At 32.2% G+C, this 27,434-nt stretch overlaps 2 protein-coding genes across 3 annotated transcripts in view; one reads left to right on the top strand and one right to left on the bottom strand.

Moving 5' to 3' along the window:
• Window positions 1-17,360, top strand: part of LOC132726046 (uncharacterized) — a 29,221-nt gene extending 11,861 nt beyond the window's left edge. The window contains exons 1-6 of one of the 2 annotated variants that reach the window (XM_060711293.1): window positions 8,604-8,906; window positions 9,761-9,958; window positions 10,661-10,729; window positions 11,739-11,795; window positions 12,233-14,372; window positions 16,587-17,360. In XM_060711293.1, coding sequence (XP_060567276.1) covers window positions 13,790-14,372; window positions 16,587-16,762 — 759 coding nt within the window. In that variant the 5' untranslated portion in view covers window positions 8,604-8,906; window positions 9,761-9,958; window positions 10,661-10,729; window positions 11,739-11,795; window positions 12,233-13,789 and the 3' untranslated portion in view covers window positions 16,763-17,360. Of the gene's footprint in view, window positions 1-8,603; window positions 8,907-9,760; window positions 9,959-10,660; window positions 10,730-11,738; window positions 11,796-12,232; window positions 14,373-16,586 lie in introns of those variants that run through there. The other variant, XM_060711295.1, reaches the window with a different exon arrangement.
• Window positions 17,361-23,574: 6,214 nt separating this feature from the next.
• LOC132726047 (perlucin-like protein) lies at window positions 23,575-26,907 on the bottom strand. The gene is made up of 5 exons (XM_060711296.1): window positions 26,759-26,907; window positions 26,364-26,458; window positions 25,122-25,212; window positions 24,175-24,388; window positions 23,575-23,656 (listed from the first exon to the last, which is right to left on the bottom strand). Exons 1-5 carry the CDS (start codon window positions 26,811-26,813, stop codon window positions 23,638-23,640), a joined length of 474 nt encoding a protein of 157 aa, XP_060567279.1. The 5' UTR covers window positions 26,814-26,907; the 3' UTR covers window positions 23,575-23,637.
• Between the last annotated feature and the right edge of the window lie 527 nt (window positions 26,908-27,434).

The following is a 27,434-nucleotide window of genomic DNA, read 5'->3' as shown; positions in this document are numbered from 1 at the left end:
TTACACATACCATTTTTTACATTATGGTCTTCACATATATTACAATACATGTAATCTGGCTTGCCATTAGATCTTTCCACGTAACGTAACCAACTATAAATACCAAGCCATTTTTGTCTGAATTCACGGCGAGCTTTGTTTTGACCCTTTGTTCTTATTATCAACCAAGGCGTTATTTTTATCAATGTCCTCGAAGTTTGATGGCGAAAAAGAAAGCTTTTGTTGACTTTGATCAACCTTAATTTTATTTTCGGCGGCATGCTTTTTGCTGTTGCGTTACGGGCAACTAAATAATAAACAAACCGAAGGAATAATATCAAAGCGAGTTAGATTCGTAAGCAAATTTACGAGAGCCAATCAAATTACCTTTAATATAACACGCTACAGAATGAACTGTGTCGGTATAAATAATCATCGTGAACGGTGAAGACATAATTTATAGGTATAGCGCCGCTATTGTTTTGCGTCCGCGATTTTTTATGCGTCTTTGAGGACACACATTTTTTATTACTTTGCGTATTCTGTACAGTATGTGTGTCTCATACGCAGGACGCGTATGAGTCACGGGATTGAGTCACCAAACACCCATACATCTAAATATAAAAAAAAGAGTGCACAACGTATGATAGTGGTTGGAATATGAATCAACATCTAATGACGAATATTAAGTTTTTACGCTTGAGATGTCAACCTTCAAATTTGCATTATTACCGATGCAGGATAAACTTTGGCAGCTTAATCTGTGGCTCTGCCAATTCTATAGCTATCGGATCAGACAAATTAGACTAAGATGACACACGTTGTTAGTACTGCCGAAATCTGCGTTCCAGTAACCGGCAAACCATAAGCGTGACAAAATAGGAGGCCTTTTGAAGATTGACCTGACTGACACAAATTCAATAAAGCGTTAACATGGCTTTTTTACCTGTTTCTCATATTTTCAGTTGAACTGGAGTTCCTCCTTGATTTGTTTTAAAAAGACGTAATTTAAAAACAGCCTACAAATGTCAAATCTGATTTCAGTTTTCATGCCGGATAACGTAATCAACTCGCTGATCTGAAAGAAGCCATAATATACCAAGGTAAAAAGTGACTCGAATAACTTATAAGTTTTTCATAAATGTTATAACACACGCTCTTCAGTGTATCACACACACAAGGTGCGTATTGTTATTAGTGCCCAATAATCGTTAGGTATACGATTTCTGCGACAATGAAAACATTATTTATGTCGTAAAAACATAATTTATGATAAAAATCCAGGCCATCAATGTAAGTTGTAATTGTTTTGGGCGATTGTCCATTCTAAAAACAGTGCCACAAACAAAATCACGTAATTATTTGTAATAGACTATTTATTTAGCATACCTTGATAGTCAAGATTTTTCGAACATATTGACGCTAGTTTGGTAAGTTTACAGTGAGTTTGATGCTAGTCCCGATTGTAGCAATTGTACAATAGATAAATACAGAATCCCTAAAGAAAGCCCAACACGGCAAAATTGAAAATGTTGCAGGCTCGGCCCGATTGAGCCCGCTCATGGCCGGCACTGGAAAGTGCAAGTTACCGTCCACGCCCCCTAGCACCGGCTTAAGCAGAATTCAACATTTAAACATGAAATAGTAAAATTTTGAATTTAGAAACATCCGCAGATGTGTTCATACGGCGGTTATCATGGAACCTTCAATGTGACACTTCCGTGCCATTCCATGAATAGCGGCGTATGGTCCCCAAGTAATAAAAAGCGTGTGCCCTAAACGAGAAAACAATGGGCGGAACTAAATAAAATGGAATTTTGAAAGAGGATCAGAGGTTATGAAGCCAGCGTATCACAGATAAGACGTCAAAAGACAAATTTAAAAAGCAGGCAACATATCTTAAGGGTGATTCAACATTATTCAAGTAGGAATATTCGAACCACCCAACTAAAAATGCCAAAAAGTTGGAACTAAAAATACCACAAGCACAACAATAATGTCGTGCTGAACGATCTTCAAGGATCGAAAATATAGCATCATTGATTAAATGTACGCAGTACCGAGCTAAAATCAAGTACTAGTACTGGTAATGGTACTGCATACCTTGGCAAGTACTGGTAATGGTACTTAAGTACTACACCCTTAGAACTGATGCAGCTCTGCCAATGATCATTGAAGAAAACAACAAAAAATATGATAAACAAGATCAACAAGGGGCTGAAAATAATCATTGATTGATTTGCCCGGTGGATATGATATATGATGGATCATTCTGAACTCCCCGGGGGTTTTCTTTGGGACAGACCAATCGATGATACGATTATTTCTGGCAAGAGACCCTAAATGAAAAGTCCAGCTTCTCCACCAGCTATAGTTTCTTATCAATTTGGCTATTTAACAGAGTAAAACGCAAAATATTAGAATCGCGCGCAACACGGGGGCCAGAATATTGTAACTTATGATGTATGAAGATAATTCGCTGATTTACTTGTTTGACTGCCCTCTATTGTTACCTTTCCCTCTTTAATTGGACTGAAATCCCCTACCTACAAAATTACGTTGAAAAGCTGGTGTACGACTTTTCTGCGCAGAGACAACTGATTTTGAGGAGAAACGGTTTATCTCAGGATGGAGTGCATTACACTTTGCGCATAAGTTAGGGATTTTTAAGTTTGCCACGTGCATCTACCATTATTAAAACAAGACACGTGTTCTCAAGTTTTTAAACGTTTTGGGATTGATCAGACTGTCAAACTTCCATATACTGCCACCACAGGTCAGTCATTGTTGATTTTAGACCATTTGAAGGTGTATGCAAAACTGCTAATCATAAATTTTCAAGATCGTTCAGCACGACATCATTGCTGTGTTTGCGGTATTTTAGTTTGTTGGTTCCAATGTTTCTAATTGAATAATGTTAAATCACACTTAGGATATGCTGCCTGCTTTTAAATTTGTCCTTTGGTGTCAGATCCCCTTTCAAAATTCCATTTTGGTTAGTTCCGCCCATTTTTTTTCTCGTCTAGGGTACACGCTTTTTATTACTTGGGGACAATACACCGCTTTTCGTGGAATGGCACTACTGTGTCACACTAAAGGTTCCATGTTAACCGCCGTATGAACACATCTGTGGTTGTTTCAAAATTCTACCTTTTCATTTTTTAAATGTTAAATTCTCCTTAAGCCGGTGCTAGGGGGCGTGGACGGTGGTTTGCACTTGACAGTACCTCCATGGACAGGCTCTCATGAACACTATATTTGCAAAGCTACATTTGGATGGCTCCCTGACCACGTTTTATCATTCAAAAATTTGTATAGATTTATGTTTACGATGTTTTCAACAAAGAAATCCACATTTGAAACAGAGTATAGTACTCTCCTTCAGTATCAACTGGGATAGTTTAAATTCGCAACAATGTTGGACAATGTACCACGGTGTACCGTTTAATGCAATATTATTGTGCTATCAGGAAATTTGGTAAAAGTTTTATGTTCTTCTGTACGACCTGTCAACAGAATATTTGGTAAAATTTCAATGTCCAGCTGAATGTCTTATGTCGAAACCTGCGCTAGATTCACACACTTAACCGGGTGATGTTTAGATGGTCAACAATAACATGTACGTTTAAGTCAGGAATTTTGTTTCAAATTTTTGTAAACGAAACTTTTAGACTTTAGACATAATACAAAATACTAATAATTTTATAATAGATTAATATCAATTTACAAGAAAAAGGTAAACATTAATCATATACTAAAGTGAAGGCAAATTGAATATTGAATGTTATTGAAATTCATGATCACTTTTCATTAATAACTTGAAAGATTAAAAAAAATTAAATATGAATTTAGTTTTAGGTTTAATTAATCGAATGATTTAAACTGGAAGAGGGAAACGATATGTTTTCTTTCTATAACGCAACTACATTATAGATTTCTTCCCTTTGTTGCAATTTTATATTAATTTAACATTAAAACATGAAAGTACACGCTGCGTGGTGTAGGTTTCATGTTTATTATTATTAACTTTAAAGCGGTATGCATTAAGATAAGAGAAAAAAAATCGAATTATCAGTCTGTGAAATCAAAATTAAATCTGCCTGACGATTGACAATCTAAGCAAATCTGTCTTATCTGTGATATGCAGGCTTCATAACCTCAGATCCCCTTTCAAAGTTCCATTTTTTTAGTTCCGCCCATTGTTCAAAAACATTCTTTTACTTGGGGACCACACGCCCCTTTTCATGAAATGACACTACTGTGTCACATTGAAGGTGACATGATAACCGCCGTATAAACACATCTGCGGATGTTTCTAAATTCAAAATTTCACCATTTTCGTGTTAAATGTTGAATTCTGCTTTAGCCGGTGCTAGGAGGCGTATACGGTAAATTGCACTTTCCAGTACCGTCCATGAGCAGGCTCAATCAAACCGAGCCTGCAACATTTTTAATTTTGTTGTGTTGGAATTTCTTTAGGGATTCTGTTTTTCTCTATTTTTTTTTTTGCATGTTTAAAGCTAAATATTACGGTTTGTTTACGACTGCATTACCAATTGTCTATTCGGTACATGGTAGATTTATAATTATTCAACTATTTCTGTATATATGATATGCAACAGGTAATGGTAAGTAGCTTAGGCTCAATTACATCAAACTATCAGTGTACTACAAAAACTTTTTTAAAAACACAATTCAACTGTGATGCATGCTGATTTTAATATTTCTTAAACCCAGGTGTAATTTTCTTCCCTTTTAAGTTTCTTGTACATACTATACTACATTATCGATTGAATCATGTTTCGGTTTTTAAGCTTTTTTTATCTTCATGTGGCTATTTATCTAATTTTAGATTCTTACCTAAGTGGACGGACTTTAAAACATTTCGAGGATCCTTGACGTTACTCAGACGTGTACATACTGAAATTAGAGACTTTATACATGTATATGCGCAGTTAAATAAACTGCTTGTTGAATAATGATATAACTTCGTCAAGATATGAAAAATAATACATATTTTGTGATGGGTTAGAAATGCACAGCCTGTCTTTTACTTAAAGGACCACACGCCTTTGAAATCACGAAGACGACGCCATATTGACATGTCGACCGGCGGGTGTCGACTTCAAGTTATGCCTAAAGCGGTGCTATGGGCGGAGACGAAAGACTGCATTATTTTTCATTATTCATTTATCATCTAATCAAGCCTGCAATACTTTCAGTTTTGCCATTTAGGCCGTTATTTAAGATTTATATTTAATTATATACAATAAATGAAATATTGAGAGATATTGATGAAATAAAATGCGTATTTTATTTTCCACATTTAAATTGTAAAACACTACTTTCTCTGCAATAAAACATATTTTCTGTATTTTCACTGGGGTCTTTTCATACTACTTTCTTCTTAATTCAGGCAATACACAAAATTAAAGAAGATTTACGAATTGTACGGTCAGAAAAGAGAAAACGTATATGATAAACAGAAAATTTAAGTCTGTTTACTATTAATACGGGATAAACTTTTTATCTTGTGATATGAAAATTCTCATGTTTCCCACCACTTGATAAAAATTAATCATGTATTTATAGAACAAATTGAATATCTTAAATTTTTTTATGCCACCGCAGCATCTGCGATGCGGTGGCATATAGCGATTCACCTGTGTGTGTGTGTGTGTGTGTGTGCGTGTGCGTGTGCGTGTGCGTGTGTGTGTGTGTGTGTGTGTGTTATAGATTATATAGTGAACTTAAAAAATCTTCTTGTGAAAAACCACCAGTCCAATTTCAACCAAACTTGGCAGGATTGAACCTTGGGTGAAGGGCTTCCAAAGTTGTTCAAAGAATTTCATTCCATGCAGAAATCTGGTTGCCATGGCAACCAAAAGGAATTAAAAGAATAAATTAAAAAAATCTTCTTGTAAAGACAAAAAAGGCCTAGAGCTTAGATATTTTGCATAAGGCATTGTCTGGTAGACCTCTACCAAGATTGTTCAAATTATAGCCCTGGGGTCAAAATCGGCCCCGCCCGGGGGTCATTGATTTTTACTATATATGTACATATAGTAAAAACTTAAAATACCTTCTTGTAAAGACCCAAAAGACCTAGAGCTTAGATATTTTGCATAAGGCATTGTCTGGTAGAGCCTTACCTAGATTGTTCAAATTATAGCCCTGGGGTCAAAATTGGCCCCGCCCCGGGGGTCATTGGTTTTCCTTATATGTATATAGTAAAAACTTTAAAAAATTTCTTCTAGTAATTGAAAAATGCTAGAGGTAAGATATTTTGCATGAGACGTTGTGTAGTGAACCTCTAGCAAGATTGTTCAAATTATAGCCCTGGGGTCAAAATTGCCCCGGCTTCGGGGGTCATTAATTTTCAATATATACATTTAGTAAAAAATCAAAAAATCTTATTGTCTGAAGGTACAAGGCTTAGAGCTTTAATATTTCTTAAATGATATCATCTATAGGTACTCTACCAAAGTTGTTCAAATTTTGCCTCTAGTGTCAAAATTAGCCCCGCCCCTGGGGGCCATAGGTTTTCCTTATATGTATATAGTAAAAACTTAAAAAATCATCTTCTTTAAATTTACAAAGGCTAGAGTTAAGATATTTTGCATGAAACATTGTGTAGTGAACCTCTAGCAAGATTGTACAAATTATAGCTCTGGGGTCAAAATTGGCCCCGCCCCTAGGGGTCATTGATTTTCACTATGAACACCATGTGCACAGATAAAGATGTAAAGTGAACTTTGATATCAGCTGACCTAGATTTTGACAAAGTGTCTTACTGTGTTGTCCTTTGATGAAGTCATGAAATTTAGGCTGTGACCTTCACCACCAAATTCACTAGACTCAAGTGCATTGATATATTCCTACTCTGATCTTTTATTTGATTAACAATAGATTTAACCACTAATCTGATGATAAGAATTAGATAGGTCAGGGATCTATGCATTATGACAATCTTCAACTGTATAGAAACAAAAAAAATATGTTCCTACACTACTATTTAGTGTTGTATTAATGCGGTGGCATAGCATTTTTCTCAAATGCAATCTTGTTTAATTTTCTTTTCAGTTTCTAAATCAGATAATTATGATGTTAGAAAACACGCCAGTTTATTATTTTTCTTGTTCTTGTAATTGATATACCAATGATTCGTCGACATCAATGATCTATTTTTATTTTTAGGTGAAATCACACTTTTCGGGTACATAGTTTCAATAAGTAAACAAACAAACTATACATATATAAAACTTTAAGTCTGTAAATTATTGAAATCGATTTAACAATCTTACATGAATACTGTACGTAAGATATATCGGAAACCCACAGTTTTATACACCTTGTCTTTTAAACGAAGAAATAAATAATTCTTAAGACTAAATGAGATTCTTGAAGAGTAAAACAAATATAAGATCGTGTAAATATTGGAAAACTATTTATTCATGGATATTTTCCTTGCCAAAAGAATTAGTTTTTTGAACCTGAAATGTTTTAAGCTTATAAATAGACATCACATCATACAAGTCATATCTTTACATATATTATATAAATAAATACTTATGCCATTCTTTAGCAAAAGCCCAATATGAAAACATGAAAACCACTCACACTTAATTTAGACTACATCTTTATATATAAATATTCAGTGTCTTTATTATTAACTTAATTATTATGATAAAAATGTCAAGTGGAAAATAGAAAGTTAAATAGAATAAAGAAGACTACCCCCACACTGCTTCAAAGGTATTTTAGCATAAATCAGGTATGCATAGTTCAACAGCAAACTAAAATATGCGATATTGAATGGATATATGTAAAGAAAACCATCATCCGAGAGGCCACATCGTCACTTAGTAAAATAAGGTTATGTTTTGAAACTTTCAATTCATGTCTTTTATTGAATATTGCTTTTGAAATCCTTCCCTATCTCCCATGTTCTCTGGTTTTAACTATTTCAAAAACCAGGAAACAAATAGACCGAGTGTTTGGTCGCTTTGAAAGTGATGAGAAAGTAATCATGAATGTAAATTGCATTTGGCAACGCCAAGGTGAACCCGTCGTCAGAGTTGGCATATTCCAAAATGAAGCATGGTTTTGTCTCTTGCACCAAAAGGAATGTTTTGTTTTGTGTTATTTATTTTCCACAAACATTGATAATGTTTGTCTGTTCCAAATACAGTTTTATTTTGTTTCATATATATTTGAGTTCATATTGCATATTGTTGTCAAGACATAATAAGTATACTGTCCATGGAGCATAAACATCATTTGTATCAATACAATATTTGTGATAGTGAGCAAATATCAACAAACTTAAGAGTCATTAAAAATACAATAAAAACAATATAGTTATACAAACATACATGTATACGTGTGTATGTTATATATAATTTAAAAGATGTTTATGTTTATTTTCATCATTTCATCATTTCACTATAATTTGAAATTTATTCTCATTTTCGACCTTCAGAATAAATTTATTTTTTGCATAAGGCTTTTCTTTCTTTTATATAGATATGAATATTGACATAATCCTATCAATTTCAAAATGAATATTTTAATGTATTTTTTTACTTTGTTGAATACAATCAATTATTATGTTTTGTTTCTTTTTCATTTTATAAGTATTCGGAACAAAACTATACAGCACAAACAAAATAAGTATGTTTTTACAATCTATGGGACAAAATATCTTACTTCTTTGTACTGGTGTTAAAATATCACTGTGTTATTTCCATTTGAAAAAGGACAACGTTCGTTAGATACTTGGTTGCATGATATCAATTTTTTACGCGCCATATTCGATTTAATTTCATTATTTCAAGTCATGTTCGTTTCAGAAAAAATATATCAACACGACACCTAAAATCACAATGATAAAAATGGACGCTAATAACCCTGGGTTTATTTTTATTGTAAGTACTATCAGAAAATGATTTACAAAATATGCAAAAGTAAAAAGATAAATCTTAAACTGAAACAAAATGTTATCATAAACAATGCGTTGATTATAACTAAAGGCCATGAAAATATTTTGAACAATAAGCAAATAATATACATGTAAAACTAGGATTGAATATTCAAATATTAAGCGCTTAAAAATTACAGTTTTATAGTGTATTCAACTCAATTCATTGTTTTTATTTGATCCCGTTTCCGGTTTGTGAAAGTCGAGGTTGCGCGTGGTGTTTTTTCCAGGACTTTACAACAGGAATATTTTTATTGAAAATCATTATTTTGTTAACCCCTTAGTATGTATTATATTTATACCTGGGTGAATAAAGATATTTGACTTGAATTGAGTATATTGATAAAGGCAATGCATTATAATTGTATATCAATAATAATTCTAGATTAAATCCTATGTTTTGCTTAGTTTGCACAATTAAGGCCTGAATATTTTGATAGAATAATTTCAAATTCAAACGTCTGTAATAGTGAATTTGAATGCTACTACGTATATTTATGTGCAAAATTCCTTTTTCTATTTAATGCAGATTTAAAGGTATAATGTTTTTCCTGTTTTATACTTTAATGAAATTGCATATTATTTTTCCTTTTTAAATACTTGATTCTATCAGACTTATCAGAATGGTTCATGTTTCTGTTTAAATGTTTTTATCAAAGTATGGATATTTTTCCTGTTATAATGCTATAATAAAAGTATTCATCTTGTTCTAATTTAATAGGTTTAATTCTATTATAAAAGTGCATAAATTAGGAGGCTTTTCGTGTTGTGCCTCCTAGTAAAACATGACATTCCTGACAGATTTCAGGCATATGTGTACTTTTTTATGGTGCGGTCAGTGTGTGTTTGTATACATATTCTGCAGACCATGTACTCGCAAACTTGTTGTTCCAAGGAAAGGTTATCTGTTGTTTTGGCTTTGTTCAAGCATTTTTTGGATGTCTCACAATGCTACGTGATAACATCGTATTCAACAGATTTATGTCTTTTATAGCATTTGTAAGTACTATAAAAATAGTTTTTGAGTTGTGAAATGATAATACGTAAAACAAATACTTATCATTGTTAACTAAATAATATCATTCTTAACTGAAAATTTATCATTATTGTGGTAACTGATTCCTATATTTTAATGTCGTAGTTCCACAATCGTATATATTCGGCCATTTTCGTAAGACACGGTGTAGCTTGTCCTACGGTTCTTGATAACACATGTGTTTATTTGTATTGTCTTTTATGAACAATTTTAGATAAAACCAATTTTAATAAAGTAACCATATCATAGGTTTCTAGGAAATAAATGTTGTGTGGATTTGTATAAATTAGGTGACTCATACAAGTAAAAGCAGGTGATAATCATATTCTTAAAAATATCTTAATTAAGATGATGACAAATATATCGAGGAAACCTTTTAAAACCGATATTTTTTCATCCTGTTTCCAGAAAAAGAACAATGAAAATAACAATGAAAACAGTTGTTTAATAGCATTCCTGGTTTGATTAATTGGCCATGAACTACTTTCATAAAAAACCGCCTGCAAAAAAAATGTCTGCATAAGATTTAATGGGCGTGAAACGGAATATAATTTTAACCATTATATATAAAATGTGGCTCTTTCAAAGACTCTTATATTAAAGACTGAACCGTTTCCTGATTTGAGGTACAACATCAGTGCTTACAGCGCTTTGATTTATTTCAGGTCTTATGGAATGTGTGGATTCTGTTGAACATGATGAGGAACACATACCTTGCGTATAATTATGAAATGGTACAAATCATCATTATTCATTCATGTAACACAATAACTTTTAACCTCATGAATTCGTTAAACTTAACTACTTAGCGTCCAGTGTTTAACTACCTTTTATTGAGTTTTCGGAATATAAAGAAGGTCTTAGTAAAGACAGGTCTGACTACACACAACTCTTGTTGTACACGGTTGGTGAGGGTAATTACTATAAGTTTCAGCAGGATGGGAGTTTAAAACAATAAAGGAACTAAATTCACATATGACGTTGATGTATTAGGAAATCGTAAATACCTTTGAAAGAGTTAAATATTCTTAATCTGATCATATAAACTTTGTGTTCATTTATAAAATTGGAATCGTTTATTTTATTTTTATACTGGTCGTATTAGTTTCCCCCTTGGCAAGTGGTCTGGCTGGCGGGCGGGCGGGCGGGCGGCGCTCAATTTATGTCAAATTACATAGGAATGTTCACCACTATGAGAAGCCGTGTCGCGTGCACGTTCTTTTACATTAATTGTAACATGGCACGAATGTTCATCATTGAAAGACTTATTGCGCTTATAATCCAGGTCCCTACTACCAAAGTCAAGGCCTCATAGAGAGGTCAAAGTTTATGTACGGGGTCCATTAAGTCATCTTTATTGATGGAATGTAACCAAATGATAACTATCATATCTATAAGTGTGACACATGTTATATAGGTTAATATTTGCAACGTCAACATCACTAGAGATATTTTCCTTATATTGCCCAGAGCATATCTCCTATACGCATATATATTATGCCCACATTATATATGTCAAAAGCTTTTGTGATGGGCGTATTTTGCGACAATGTTGCTCTTACAAGTTGATAGGGTCTCATGAGAACATAAGTCACGCTTATTTCTCAAGTAATAAATTTTGTATAGGCGCGAGTTACATGATGCCTAAGAGTATCTTGATTAGCATATATATGAGGGATTTATAAATCGTTTTTTTTATTTTATTCATTAATCTTAAATGATATGTTAATTTTTTATTCAAAGGGGTGGAGTTGTCGATTTGTGTTGTCTGTCATGTTTGCAGTGCCATGGGCACTATCAGTAAGTATTTAGCCATGTTAAATTAGCTAACAACATGCTTCAGCCATGGGTACTAACAGTAAGTATAAGCTAAGTGCATGCTTCAGTCTATTGTCAGTACATATAACTTAAACTTTATCGTTTTTCAAAATGCACGTGTCATTAGAGGAAGGTCTGAATCAATATATTGTGTACAAAATTCATATTATTTGGTTATTGCTTTTTCCAAAATAATTTTACTTTTGAAAACCTGAAATACGCTATGATAGCTCATAAAAAATGCGATTTTTAATTTAATTTGATGTTATATTATTATTTTTATTAAATCTTTCCTTTAATACGTGCCTCAGTAATTCTATTATACATTGTTCTATGTAAAAATTTCACAAATATATATAATTTTTGCTTTCGGCCCTCAGCGAAATTCCCTTAAATGTTGTAATTTCGTGCTGTTCCAGGTTAAGCGACAGATCGAGTTACACCGACAACTGATACGTGAAGGCGACACGAGGCGAAGAAATTAAGTAGACGATAGATTCACTCTACCTTATTGTGTACCTTTCTGAGGAAATAACATTCATATTCACATACCTACGGAAACTCAAACTTTTTACGGTCAAATGTTGATGCCACGTGTTTTCAATGACGATTTCTATATATGCATACATTTAGTCTTCTAAAAAATCTGGTTTTGTTAAGATTTAAAGAAATAATATAACAAAAATGCATTGTATTTACATTAATATGCTAATCTGATGTATTGTATCCCGCTCGTTGATTGGATAAAGTTGTATTCAAACTCGCCCTAAAGGTTCTATGGAATCCAACTTTTCACAATCAACTTTAGCGATACATACAGACATCATATCTCATTAATATTGTAAATGTACATATATCTTCATCTTTGTTAAGAATTATACATGCACATATTTGTTAAGTTGAAAAAACTGCAATTGTCCTCAGTGCTTTGGGTCAAGCGAGCTACCGGTGGTGACTGCAAGCCAGGTGGATACAATCATCACAAATGCCAGGTAAATTTGCATGAAAAGAGGTGACAGGCGAATAATTTTACAATTCCGTCAGGTTACACGCTGGTCTTTTTTAAGTGTAGTAAAATTCTAGTTATCAAAATATTAAACCCAAGGCATGCTTTAAGGATAAGAAAAATTAATATTCAAAAGTATCTGTTATTTCAGCTTTGCGTTCTTCTTTTAAATAAATTTTATTTTCTTCTTTATAGATTTTGCAATCTTCATTTGCGTCATTGAAGTGAATAATGGTTCTTTATAGCTTGATAAATCAAAGAAATGTCTTAGGGTTTTAATCATTACAAGATCTGTATAGATCGATGTTTTCCACAAAGAAATCTACGTTTGAAAACTATTCAAGGAACACAGTATAGTATAGTGTACCGTCATTGCAATATTGTTTTCGCATGATATCATTTACCGATATCATTTTGAAAAACCGGTCTATAGCATATCATTCTGAAGCCACCATCTCATTCACTGAAAACAAAAAAAAATTTTAAACAAACAAAAACATCCAAAAATAAATTAATAGAATATTTATAAATAAATATACAAAATAAAACATATCTAAATTAAGACGAAAGTATTACATTTTGTTTCTTCAAGTTATATTGTATACAGGAAACATAACTTGCTAATAGTAGATCAGTTACACAGTTTGAAGAGTATACAGTTTGTATGTCATTCGTATACTTATACCGTATATAAATTGATGACGACCTCGATAAGAAAATAAATATCGAAACAAATTAAGGTTGAGTGAGCACCCACTACTTTAAACGCTATTTTAAAGTTATGCATGAAACATAAAACATTAACATATCTACCTTGTTGAAATGTTAAACTTACTTTTATATTAACAATAAACCACTGCAAAAGAAGGAAGAATTAAGAATTTATAAATAACAAACCGGCATAAAATTAGTGAAAATTTAAATGATTTTGCTTAAGGTATCATAACAATTTAAGAATAGATGATTTAGAATGGAATTCGATATGGAAGAAAAAGTCAAAGAAAAAGTGCAGGATATTACGACAAGTCTATATGAGAATACTAGAGTAGGAAGTGATACTGTGGAAGTAAGTAGATCCACAGAAGAAAATAAATCGATCAAAGGTAATTTGCATGAATACGAACATCTAAGATTAGGCGGTAAAAAAGAGGTTGAAGGCAACACAAGAGTAACGCATGCAACTGATGAAAATAATGAGCATTTAGAAAAAGTCGGAGCAAGTCTTGATGAAGGACAGTATGAAAAACTCAGAAAAGAAGACAAATTGTCTGAACATTCTATTTCTCAACGCAAGATACAGACTGAGGATGTTCAAATTAAAAGTGAAATTGCCAACACTAAACAACCTTCACGCCATGCACTTGTCGATAACTCTAATGATAATACAGATAATCAAGGAGTGCATAAGGTTGTAACTAAGCATGTAAATGCTCTGGAAAAAGATGTCTTCAGGCGGATTAGAATTGTTGTAATAATCTTTTCGGTTTTGGTTTTAACAATATATTTGTTCGTGTTTTTATCAATGGTACTCGATTTTTCACCTAAAGGAAAAGGTAAGAACACTACAAAAGTACTTTTATGCTAGCTCGGAGTTGTTCGAAATATTTTGTATACAGATACGGTTGATTTTGGTATATAAATATTTGTTATCGAATCATAGCTATTAAAGGCTTTTTTACTCAATCTTATGATATTTTCAGTTTAGATGAAATACAGTTCTGTCTGTTATTATTTGCTGACGACATAGAGGATATTCAAGTTTTTTCTATAAATACATGATATATATACATCGAGTGGTATGAAAATAAATATTTCATGAGTGGCGGTAGCCACGAGTGAAATATGGTAATTTTCATGCCACAAGATGAAAATAAATCATGTATTTATAGAAAAAACTTGAATTTTCTGTTTATTATGTACATTTTTCTCTTTTTTGCGATAAAATTTGAAAAACTTTCCCTTAAATTTTGTGTACTGGTAGAATTTAAAAGAAAGTAGTCCGGCAAGACACCAGTGAAAATACGGAAAATATGTTTCACTGCAGTGAAAAATAAATTTTTACAGTGAAAATACGGAAAATGAAAATACGCATTTTATTTCATCAATATTTCTCAATATTTCATTTATAAGTATATAATAAACTGTTTTATTTTCATAGGACTACAAAATGTGTTAAATAACATGAACATGTATAGTGTAAAGCATAGACTATAACTGTTAATACTGATAAAACTGTAGTCATGGTTATAAAACTGGAAACTGAACACAATATGAGGATTTGATGTATTCTATGGTAGTGAAAACCTAGAAGTTGTGAGACCTTTTACATACTTAGGTGTGACGCCTTCTTCTAATGGTATTTTTATCAAGCAAATATCGCTTGTTATCAAGTTTTAAAAGCTTTGTTTTCTTTAAATGCATTATTTGATAAAGTAAATTTTAAGATACCAGATAAATTTAAGTTATTTAATACCACGATATAACCTATCATAAATTATGGATCAGAAATATGTGGAATACATGAAGCCCCTGACATTGAAATAATACATTTGAATTTTGGAAAGAGTTGTTAGGTGTAGGGCAACAAATTGTAAATACATGTACAACAGTGTATGGAGAATTAGGAAGATTCCATAAATTGTTTTTAGAAAGACAAAGATATTAAAATTTTGGTACAGAATTCTTCAGAATAACGACAAACTTATTTATATAATTAAAAGTATGAAAAAATTATAATGATGCTTTATTAAGCAAGTGGTCGAGTGATGTACGGGTGTTTGTTGAATGAGTTAGTTTCTCCATTTTTTATGGAATAATCAAAGTGTTACAAATGATCAACTAAACATTTTCATAGCACGAATAAAAGATCAATACTTACAACAATTGCATAGTGAAATTAACAATTTACCTAAGATAGAAACATATTGTATATTTGGGGGTGTCCGTGGCCGTGTCGTTAGTGTTGTTGACTTCAAATCACTTGCCCCTTACCGCTGTTGGTTCGAATCCCGACAGAGACTTTGGATTCTTTCATGTGAGGAAGCTATCCAGCTAGCTTACGGAACGTCGGTGGTTCCACTCAGGTGCCTGTTCGTGCCTGAAATAATGCACGGAAGAGCACCTGATGTCTTCCTCCACCAGTAAACCTGTAACGTCGGGATATGACCTACACTGTGTCGTTGTGACGTAAAACCCAAAACGAAAACAAAAACAAAACAACAACAAAAAAATGTATATTTGAAAATGAACATGTTGCGAAAAAATATTTGTTCTTTGTTAGTTAATAAAATTATCGTGCTACTTTACGTCGATTTAGATGTTCTGCTAATAAAGTAACAATAGAGGAAAGCAGACACAGGAATATTCCAAGACCTGAACGAATTTATTTACTTTGTATTATGAATGTAGTTGAAAATGAGTACCATTTTCTATAAGTGTGTCCCTTTTATTATATTATTTTATAGATAAATACGATATCGTTGTTTTCCTAATTATTACTGTTCTTGGCCTAGTAAACATTAATTTACAAATTATGACATCTAGCCGAAAACGTATTATAAATAAACTGGCAAAGTATTTATACCTAGCTACATGTAAACGAGAAAATATAATCAATTAATCCGACTGTTTAAAAACATATTACTTTTTCTTTACACTTTATTATCAGTAAGCTATATTAAGTTCGTAGATAATAATAATAAAATAATAAATTAATCATTTTTAAAAAATTCTATATATCTTAATGCGTACATGTATTTATATTTCAGATGGCGGATGGTCAAACTGGGGAAGTTGGGAAGCATGTAGCGCGAGTTGCAGTGTAGGTTTGAGGTCACGAAGCCGACTGTGTGACAACCCTGAACCATCAACGGATGGGAAACAATGTCTTGGCAACTCTAATCAAGCCGACCTTTGTACTAAACCAACCTGTCCAACATCATGAAGTGATCATAGAGAATGATGTTTAGAACGTGTCAATATTAGAACGGAGATTCATGTATTTTTTATAATCCTCCACGCGGCTTTTAATATCATAAAAGCATCAGTTGAATGTAAATGCTTTCTTCCATTTATTTTCAACATTTTCAGGATGAGGAACAGTCAAGCGATCCAATCGCGTCAACTCGGCGCTTTCCGTCAAACTTCGGTAAAGCACATAGAACACAATAGTTAGACTATACGGAGGTGATGCGGTATAGCGGTATATAAACCTACGCTATGAATCTAAACATGTAAACAAATAGTTATTAAATGCTACGAGTTGTTGACAACGTTTATTATAATATTTTTATATCGTAGTAATATCCATTTAAATAAGGAAAATTTATAGATATAAAAGTAAACAGTACTTTATTTACATACTTACTATTGTGGTTGTGTAAATTGAATACAGCTTGACATAAAGTCGAATCTGTTTATAATTCTACATCATTGGGCATTTTTAAATTGATTATAATATTATGATTGTTAAACATATTTTTCAATCATTTTCTTACCGTAATATATTCTGCATGTCCAATATACACATTCGTTTTTTTTTGTTTGTTTTTTTTTAGTTTTTGGTTGTTGTTTATTCTCTTCTTTTGCTTAGTTTGAAATTCTGTCAATCAATGTTCATGCCGGATTTTGAACATTTATCTTAAACAGCTAGCATTCATTTTCGATTTGTGTATTTGTGTACTTTAAAGGTTGATAAAACACATATTGATTGAACAAACAATTTTTCTTCTTTTCAACTACCTTGATATAGCCTCCATCAATGATGTTTATAACAATTCTTTGCAGGAACTCCACTGAGGTCCAAAGGCTTACAAAAAAGGGTTGGAATTTACATAGTAGAAAAATATATATGCTGTTAAATAAATATGGTTCAGAAATAATTTCAAAAATAAAATTAAAATCGTATATTGTGTGCTATTCTTTACCCAATTTGAATAATTTTGGATCAATTTTCACAATTAGAATAATCAGTTTTGAAAACGGAATATGCAAATGATATGATTTTTTTCAAACAATTTAACATATTTAAAAATTGTGTACTTGACTACTTGTCCAATAAAATTCAATATTGTACTGGACAATATATAATCACATAATTGTACTTTATGTATTTGTTACTTTTAGTGTTTATCATTATTATTTATTTCACATCAGAATTTTCATATTTAAACAATTTGTTTGTTTGTTTAATTTAGGTTTTACATCAAACCGACACAGTATATGTCATATGGAGACGTTCCAGCTTTACTTGTGGAGGAATACATCAGGTGCCCTTCCGTGCGCGAGCGGGTACCTGAGAAGAATCACCGACGTTCCGTAAGCTAGCGGGATAGCTTCCTCACATGAAAGAATCCAAAGTCTCTGTCGGGATTCGAACCCACAGCGGTGAGGGATTTTGTGTAGTGGTTATGTAACAGTTTGCCTTGAAAATGAATACATTTTTTGTTCTTGAGAAAGGGGTAAAAACCATGTGTTTTAGAATTTACATGTATTTTTTATGGAATAAGAGCATTTGTGATGCCTATCACCTGAAGAAGAAAAAACGCTGATCGTTTGCCATAAAAATAACAAAATTTATTTAATTTTACCAATGAAATATGGTGTTATATCAGTCAAATATATTTCATATTTTTTAAAAATAAATATGAAATATAAATATGAAAGTAGGCGGAGTCAGAACTCATATTTATTTTAATGGACTTCTTTCGCCATTTTGTTTAAAACATCTGATAAATACAAAACAAATTTTTGTTGAATTTTGTTTTGAAAACAATCTAGAATGATAGAAAATGGTCTAAGTTAGAAAATCAATCCGAACACCAATATCTTTAATTCAGTTATTAACGCTGTACAGACGTTTAAACTGTTTTTTACGTGACGTCACAATGTAGCGCCAAATATCGCGCGCAAAACAAGATGCAATAATATATTACTGCGCGCTGTGCAATTGCAATTGCGTAGCAAGCAATAGGATTTGTAACCATTTTTCTTTCATAATGAAATTAAATAAAAAGGATATTTTTTCGTTTTTCGTGAAATATGGTATATATTTTCACTCAACATGATAAAATGCCACATATTTTCAGTCGCCGTCCCGGCTCGTGAAAATATGTCGCATTTTATCATGTTTCGTGAAAATATATTCCATATTTCACTCAAACGAAAAAATATCCTCTTTTTAAACAAAGAGGTATTTTGACTTTCCTAAAAAATGCTACATCACTAAAGCTGTACTAATAATTGACTAAGTAGTAAAAGATCTATCTAAGTAGCAAATGAGTACCTGTTTTGGAAACTGATGGTAGATATAAAAATAAAAAGATTGAGGCACAAAAAGAGCCTTAAATTGGCCTTAAATTCCTACTGTACTAAGATATTATAGGATTTTAGGTGTTTGTGGGAGGGGAGGGGGGTCGTATCGTTGAACATTGAAAATTGTAATATTGTTTTGTAGATTAAGGCTTATCTTAAATAAATATATCTACACTCGCAAAATTTTAAGAAATGATAATCTTTACATGGTGGATAATTCTCGAGTCAAGTTTGTCATGTAACTTCTAAATAAGATAAATACAAGATAGATAATACAAAAATGGCGAGCTTATTAGTAGTGTGGAGGTCCCGCGACATTTACACTCGAGTGTGAATATTTTCAATGACACATTCGAGTTGTTATTTTTCCATCGAAAATTGAACTGACATACATGTATATTAAGAAACAGATGAACATATCTTAGTGTGATTTTAAGATTTCTACTGTAATTGCATTAGCTCGAATTCAACACAAGCTCGAAATTCGACCATTGCAATTTTTGAATTTCGAAACTTTTAACATTTCTACTGTAATTACACTTGTATGTGAGGACTGAAAAACATTATATATTGAATAAGATATAAATAAATTGTTTAATCTTGGTGATAAAGATGATGTCAAGCAAAAATAATGTTTAGTCCATCACTGATTATAAAACAAGGAATTATCTATTCTCTTATATATCGTTTTTGATACATTATTTTCCGTAATTAGAAAACATTTTATATATTTTTTGTTTGATTTTTACCCGCAACGATACCTTTATGTCCTATCAAAATGAAAAGGAAAATGTCACACAAGGTTAAAACGTGAAGTTGTTGAGTTATCCAAATTCAGTTATCAAAGTCTAACCAAAGCACACATAATAACAATCAATTTAAGTGAAAAGTCCCATCTTGTGTATGTGACTGTGTATGTGACTTAGGTGGAATCGCTGACGTTCCATAAACTAGTTAAATGTCTAAAGCTGGTGTATATGAATAAATATTATGTTTTTTCAGCGTCAAAATCGATCTCTTAAATAGTTTTGTCATTGCCGCCAGACTGAATTCGTCATTGTTTTAATCGGTGCAGACCTTCAATGACCATTCCAATAAACGTTTAAAGTACACGAAATAAGTTAATCCATTAATTGCAGAAGCAATATATATTTATATCTAAATGTAATTAGATGACAAATTGAACTAGCATCATCATGCAAGACAAAACAAAATAAACCTGTATACATTCGAGATTAGATAAGAATTTACAATTGATATATGTTATATTAGCGTAAAAACAGTACAATCAAGCTATATGAACATTTTAATTTTCGTTGCCTTTCGATTGGTACAATTTGCTTTATTTTTCATGAGAATAAAAGTACAGACTGCTATTAGAAGCCAAACATCTTCTCATTGACAGTTTACATTGTACGCGACAAAGCAATAGCTTGACTGCCCTAGGCAAAAAAAGGGTTATAACAACGGTTGTGTAAAGGGTATATGTCATATTTTGCATTAGCTTCGACGGTAAAGGAAGATTTCAGGTGACACTTCGTGCATTTTTTCAGACAATAGAACTACAATTTGCACTTAGTTAACCGCATAAATTTCTTATTAAATACTATAACAAAAAGTTCCTGTCGTGATTCAGATCGACAAAGGACAAATTATTTTAAGTTACCACTTTGCCACGACACAAAATGTATCTATATAATTATATATTATCTAAACTAGACGTACAGTGATGGAAAAAAGACTTAAAGTATATATCTATATATAACATAAGAAATGACATATTTTGTGACCTACGTGCATATATAATAAAATATACATTAACACACTTAATTGCTATGCCTTTAAATTGGACGTGTACGTGTTTTTATACGGAACAATTCAAATGAATTGTTAGTTAACCCTTAGCAAATAGTTTATCCACAAAAAAACTCATGCAAAACCTTTATTTCTGTAAAGTAAGTTTTACATTAATAAAAGCGTGTTATTCTTAGGTAATGTTAAATCGTCGCCTGCTTAGCTCAATAGGGACAGCGTCGGGTTAGAAGTACTGTGGTCGCTGGTTCGATCCTCGGACGAAGCGTAATTCTGTCGTAACAATTGATCATGGGCCATCTGTCATTCAGAATCGAAATTTCTTGCGATAATCGGTTACGCGGAGGTAGTTTGTATGTACTAGTTAATTATTCATTGGGGTGGATCTATGCCGGGACATTAACAAATACATATATTAACATCGACTTAAAAAAGCAAACCAAACAAAATATGTTCATTCTATATATATCAATGTAATACACTCATTTAATACAGAATAGGTGTACAAATGTCTTTCTGGCATATAATATAGGTATACATATTTTTTAAGGTATATGGGATTAATAAAGAGGGTGCTGCCCTTCTGGTAAATTATAAACTTAACCTGTTAAAAATCGGTGTCAAGTGCTGTGTGGCCGGTGTAAAAAGTTGCCCCGTACTTCACTTCAGTGTTGTTATATTTTTCTGGTCCTTCGGGATCATTGATGCCAGCACTATTAAGTGTTGATAATTGAATAACGCTCAAGCCGGTGCTAGGGGGTGTGAGGGATGTTGCATGTATTTATTATCCCCCATGTACAGATTCAATCAAACCGAGTCTGCAAATCTCTTTCATTTGATTGAAGACTGATCTTTGCATCTTTCTCTGAAATAATTATTTCTTTGTTAAAACATATTTACCACATATTTCTTTAATTGTTCTTTTTACTTCCGTCATTTAACTGTTCACTTTACTTCCAATTTTTGTTGTACCGAAACACATGTTTCTATTTGTGTTTCTAATCAATTCGAATCTATAATCAGTTTAATGGGATCACCACCGGGTAAACGACTACTAGGTACTTTGGCCATGTGTTTTACCCCCAATATTTGAATGTTTCTATTGGGATTAAAATGAGCGTAGTTAACTAAACAACTGGTTGTATAAATCCCTGACCTGTCTAATTCAAATTATGAGATTAGTGGATATATCAAGACTTTCACTACAAAATATTCCTAAACAAAGGAGCACATGTTTAAATTTATTCCTATACAAATAAAAGATCAGAGTAGGGATCTGTCAATTGCCAGACATATTTTTAAAAGATACTTTTAATTTAAAGTTTGATTAATGAATTATGTAAGATGAAAATATAAGTATTACTTTTTTTATTTCCTAATGTAAAATGTTATCTTGTGCTGAAATTTTGTTGGAGGGTCCTTACGGGTTTTGTAGTTAAATAGTTTTTTTCGGCGATACATGGTTCAATAATATAATGTTTTAAAACTATATGTTCATCACAATCAGTGAATTTTTAGTTAAATGTATGCAAAAGATTAACTAACAGCTACATGGTTTAGCGGCTTAAGAGCGTTTTCCGCGTACAGCCTCCTAGGGTGTACTAATAAGTTAGTTTTCCTTAGTTATCCCGCAAACATGATCCATGTCTCTGATGTAAGCGGCAGTTTACCATTATTTGTCTTTACAAAAATATTAAAGGCTATACATGTAAATGGTTTATAACAACAAAAGAACATGCATGATATTGAGACTACGGTGTTGAAACGTTCTAGTTAATGACCTGTCATAAACAGTTTGTCGCTGCGTACTAATTGGAAAAAATAATAAAGAATATTTGCCACCTAATTAAAGCATTTACATATAAATTTTCATTTATGCTTTTTGTTAAAAAATTGTTGATAAAGTTATTATGTAGAAGGGTTTTCATACCAGAACTATTTATGACCAACGTACGTATGACTAAACCTGATTACCGCCGCAGTATGACGTCACGGAGTAGTGATTTTGAAAAAATTCAAGAATTTTTCAGAGAATTATTATCTTTACAAATTGCAGATATGAAGTTAAAGAATGAAAATATTTTCATATTGTAAATGTCTGTGATGACTGATGAGTCAGCTTAAAAAATCAAGGTACTATTTTTTGACCTGATTACCGCGACAGTAAGATTTGACGAATGGTATTAACATTGGGGAGGCAAAAACTCCCCAAAAACTATAATTTATCATGGAAATGTTCATACGAAATCACTTTAGAACTCTATCAATATTTTGTTTCGTTAGAACATCTAAATGCTACATTTTGATTGTTTTTAGGGTTCTTTTAACCACAATTTGAAATTCTTATGGAACATGTGCACATTTAGACCAATCCACTTTAAACGAGGATAACAATGGTATTTCCAATAAATGTTTTAAAAAATAGTCATATTACAGTATTTGAATTTATTTCACGATCAGTCAAATTCTCGATAGTACTTTATAAACCATTGGTGCTGCAGAGAACTATCCCCTTTAACTTTTGTATTGAGACATCTCATTGGTCAGATAATTCAAAACGGGTTAACACATATTACGGGACTTTAACAATATCGTGGGAGTTAATAACGTATAAATAACGAATAAAATCATTTAAATCTTTATTTTGTTTCATTCAAGGAAATACATATCATATCATATCATTTCATCAGAAATTTAATCTTGATTACTCTCCCTGAAATAAATCAATCCGTGATGACATTCTCCTAGATTGTCTTATGACAACACGAATTTTTACATAAAAGATATGTGTGCTGTTAGTTTTCTTGTATGCATGTGCATGGTGTTATCTATTCCATATTATATTCAAATGAAACAATATTATTGTCTTAAATCGTTGAACTATGCGATAAATATATACCAAGAATATTGAAGTTAATATATAGCAATAACATATCTAAGATTTTCATCAATCAAATTGTGTAAGACATTCACCAAAAGCTATGTTTGTCACAAAATTTAACTGTTTTCTTATTGCACTAATAGCCAGATAGCTCATTCGGTAGAGGTGCTGTTCGGTATCCTGAGGTTCACGGGTTTGAGTCTCGGTCTCTCCGTCGACTGCACATTCATCTTACCATATTACATTAATACCAAGCAGCGGGAAGGACAGACAAGGGTAAATCATTATTCCCCAAACCCCATCTAAGTGGGGGCATAACAAAGGAATTATTTTGTTTATAATATCCGTACCTTTTCTCACATAAAGGTTTAAACAAATGTGTACATGATTCATCTACCCATTTATACTGGAAAGAGGCCCAAATGGCGGCACAGTTTCCATGTCTGTGATCATTGGGTTGTCCAGTACCCCAATCAGTGAATCCGGTTGCTATGGAATCATTAGAATACCATTTCCAGGTACCCTCGAGAACTTCATCCGTTAGTCCAATCCAGTGATTTGTATCTATATATGAATGAAGGTGCGAAAAGAAATTTTGATTACTATTATTGGCGTGTGCTCAATATGCAAGTTAGATATTTATAAAGTGATTGAAATAACCAACAACGTTCTTAAGAATCGCGCTTGCGTGACATTAAGCCTCATTCGAAGGTTTATATTTAGAGTGAGTAAAAATGAGGTTTACATCTTGCCATAATTCCTTCCAATTTATAATAATTTACTATGCATGAACGATAATAACTCACGTGGCCCAAGGAAGTTTATGTTAATCGCATGCAGCGTTGGAATTATGTTAACGTGGGACGGTCTTTTTATATTTCAGGCTTATTTATAGTTTATCCTTAACATTTTCCAATATCATTTTTGGTCAATCACCATTGTAACTGTCAGTCTTTTAAAATATAAAGTCAATGCAGCTCGACTGAACAATGAAAGGAATGATCATAATGTCACTTTAGATTAAATGGAGGAGTTCAGTTTTTAATGGGTTTGTTAGATTTTATTCATACAAGAATAAAATAGTAAATAATATAATTAATATTTGATGTAGTGTTTATTGTCAGTCTGCTACCTCGTATGTACTACGGTACTTATTTTTTCTGGCAAATAATAATGATAAATAGGACTTAATATTTTTATGAAATTCATCGTACTATGATTAAATATTTACAGAAAAAAAATGAAATAAAATAAAAAACAACAACAACAACACTTTTTAAAGATGACAGATAATTACCTTTTAGAGTTCCAAGGTGACTCTTCAGAAATGTGTTTTCAGATTTTGTCTCGATGATAACCAAATGAGCCCCGTAATGTTGACATGACCTCTGAATAAATGATAAAATTATTATTGACAATTTATGTGGCCCGTTATAAACGGTTGTGTGTTTGTATATATACATTTTGTCAGTCTGCTACCATGAAAAACAATGGCCCTTGTATGTACTACGATGCTTTTATAATATATATATATATTGCAAACAGCAGTTTATATAGGGCCATAATTATATTCTGTCAAAAATCTTTATTTCTCATTTTCACGGGGGAGGAAGTGTTACACGAAGGATGGAGTTCTTATGATAACTTGTTCAGGAGTTCTTGTGATAACTGTCACGGAGTTCGTCGGAAAACATCTGAATATACTACAAAAACACTTGTCAAAAATGGTTATTTTCATCGTTCAAAAACGAGTTTAGGTACTGAATTAACTTTAATGATTAAGCTTGTCTTACATCTTGTATTATGTGTCAAACACTAAATCACAGGCCATTTTTCAGACAAGCTTAATCATTAAAGTTTAATTTAGCACCTAAAACTCATTTTTGAACGATGAAAATAACCTTTTTTGACAAGCGTTTTTGTAGTATATTCAGATGTTTTCCGACGAACTCCGTGACAGTCATCACAAGAACTCCTGAACAAGTTATCATAAGAACTCCATCCTTCGTGTAACACTTCCTCCCCCGTGATTTATAATACAGCAAATTTCCGTTTAGAGATTTCTTCATAAATCGACAGCAGCCATATATAAAACTATATAATTTATAAACGTCACGATTATTCAATGAAAAGCGACACTACAAACGTGCAGTATTTTAATAATTTGATATATGAATTGCTGTATGGAAAATATCCTGATTGTATGAAAATTCATATCCGCTGCAAAATTGTTATTCAAATTTTGAAAAATATATCTTCCGAACAAAATATATTTGTATATTTCCTCAAGAGCGAAATGCGCTTGTATAAAATCATTAAGCAATTCAGACCACTAGGCCATACTTAAAATAGCATCATAATATTTTGACATTTTAACATTCATTCTCTTTACAAGCATTATGTATGTGTGTAAAATAACGGAAACATTCTATACTACGACTTAAGAAGCATTCAAATTTTACAGTAAGAAAGATTTATAATTGCTCATAAGATTTTGCCTAACAAACCTTTTATTAAAAATATCAACTCTTTTACTTACTTCGGCATCCTGAAAATTAAGGTTATGATGTCCGAAGAAATAACACGATCCACCGAAACTTGTCCACCCATCCGCGCAGCATGAGTACACTAACCCTGGAAAATAATGGTACATTTACAAATAACCTTTTAGATAAACTTGAACATTGCTAAAGGGCTAGGTTCTAAAAAAAGGTTAAAATATGGTCGGCGAAAAAAATTAGTCAAAATAAGTGCATGTAAGTCTTTCTGTAATGATAATGGAGTTCAATGTATATATCTGAGAAGGCGCTAGTGAGTATATATATAAAACCGTCGTCTTTTGTACTTGGTTCGTCTTTTCAACTAAAATACCCTCACATAAATAAATGTAAAGTATCAGCTAACAAAATTAAAATGAACTTAAAAAGTACTCACCCAGGTTTGTGCAGAAAAAGAAAAATGACATAATATTAAACGTTAGACTTGACATAGTTTTTCACTTCACCGGGGCTTTCTTTCATGTATTTAGGTATAATGTATTACTTTATTTACTGATAAGGGAAGATTGTTCGCCTGACCTACTCTTTAAGCACTTTTTGATAACGTATATCAAAATGACGTTCCGTGCGGTTGTAAGCTGTTATATGGCAACTGCAGCATCTCTCCCTGTATTTCATCGATGTGTTTATATTTCTCCGTGTTTAAGCCCTGAAGAGTAACAAGTGCTCAAGACCGCTAGGTGGCTTACAGGATGTTGTGTAAATACATTAGTTCTCATAAACATCCCGAATAACCGAGTCTTATTTTCATAAATTGTATCCACAATTGATCCCGATAGGCGTTTTTCTCTAGAAACTCTATCTTTTTATTCTAATTTAATTGTTTTAAACTGTAACAGTTGAAAGCTTCACGACAAGAGGTGGAACTACTTTCCAAGCGTTCAGGATTTATGATTTTATTTTTAATGGTGTTACGCAATATATAAAGTATACTGTAATTATATAACAATTTTACAAGGGACGTTTTTTGGCACGCGCAAAATGGCTGCGAAGGATTGGTCAGCTGTGCAGAGCAAACCTTTAGAAGAACCGAATAAAATGCTACCTTGACA

The sequence above is a fragment of the Ruditapes philippinarum genome, unplaced genomic scaffold, assembly GCF_026571515.1.
Source record: "Ruditapes philippinarum isolate M1 unplaced genomic scaffold, ASM2657151v2 ctg3203_1_1_1_1, whole genome shotgun sequence".
Lineage (NCBI taxonomy): Eukaryota > Metazoa > Mollusca > Bivalvia > Venerida > Veneridae > Ruditapes > Ruditapes philippinarum.
The sequence above is the reverse complement of the archived record's forward strand: the minus strand, read 5'-3'. Positions and strand labels throughout refer to the sequence as shown.

What these genes read in the sequence shown, in the direction of transcription:
- LOC132726047 (XM_060711296.1), bottom strand. Translation starts at nt 26,813, where the DNA reads ATGTCAAGTCTAACGTTTAATATTATGTCATTTTTCTTTTTCTGCACA. An exon ending in CTTTTTCTGCACAAACCTGG is followed by an intron (nt 26,459 to 26,758) that starts GTGAGTACTTTT and finishes ATTATTTTCCAG; the next exon opens with GGTTAGTGTACTCATGCTGC. An exon ending in TTAATTTTCAGGATGCCGAA is followed by an intron (nt 25,213 to 26,363) that starts GTAAGTAAAAGA and finishes TCATTTATTCAG; the next exon opens with AGGTCATGTCAACATTACGG.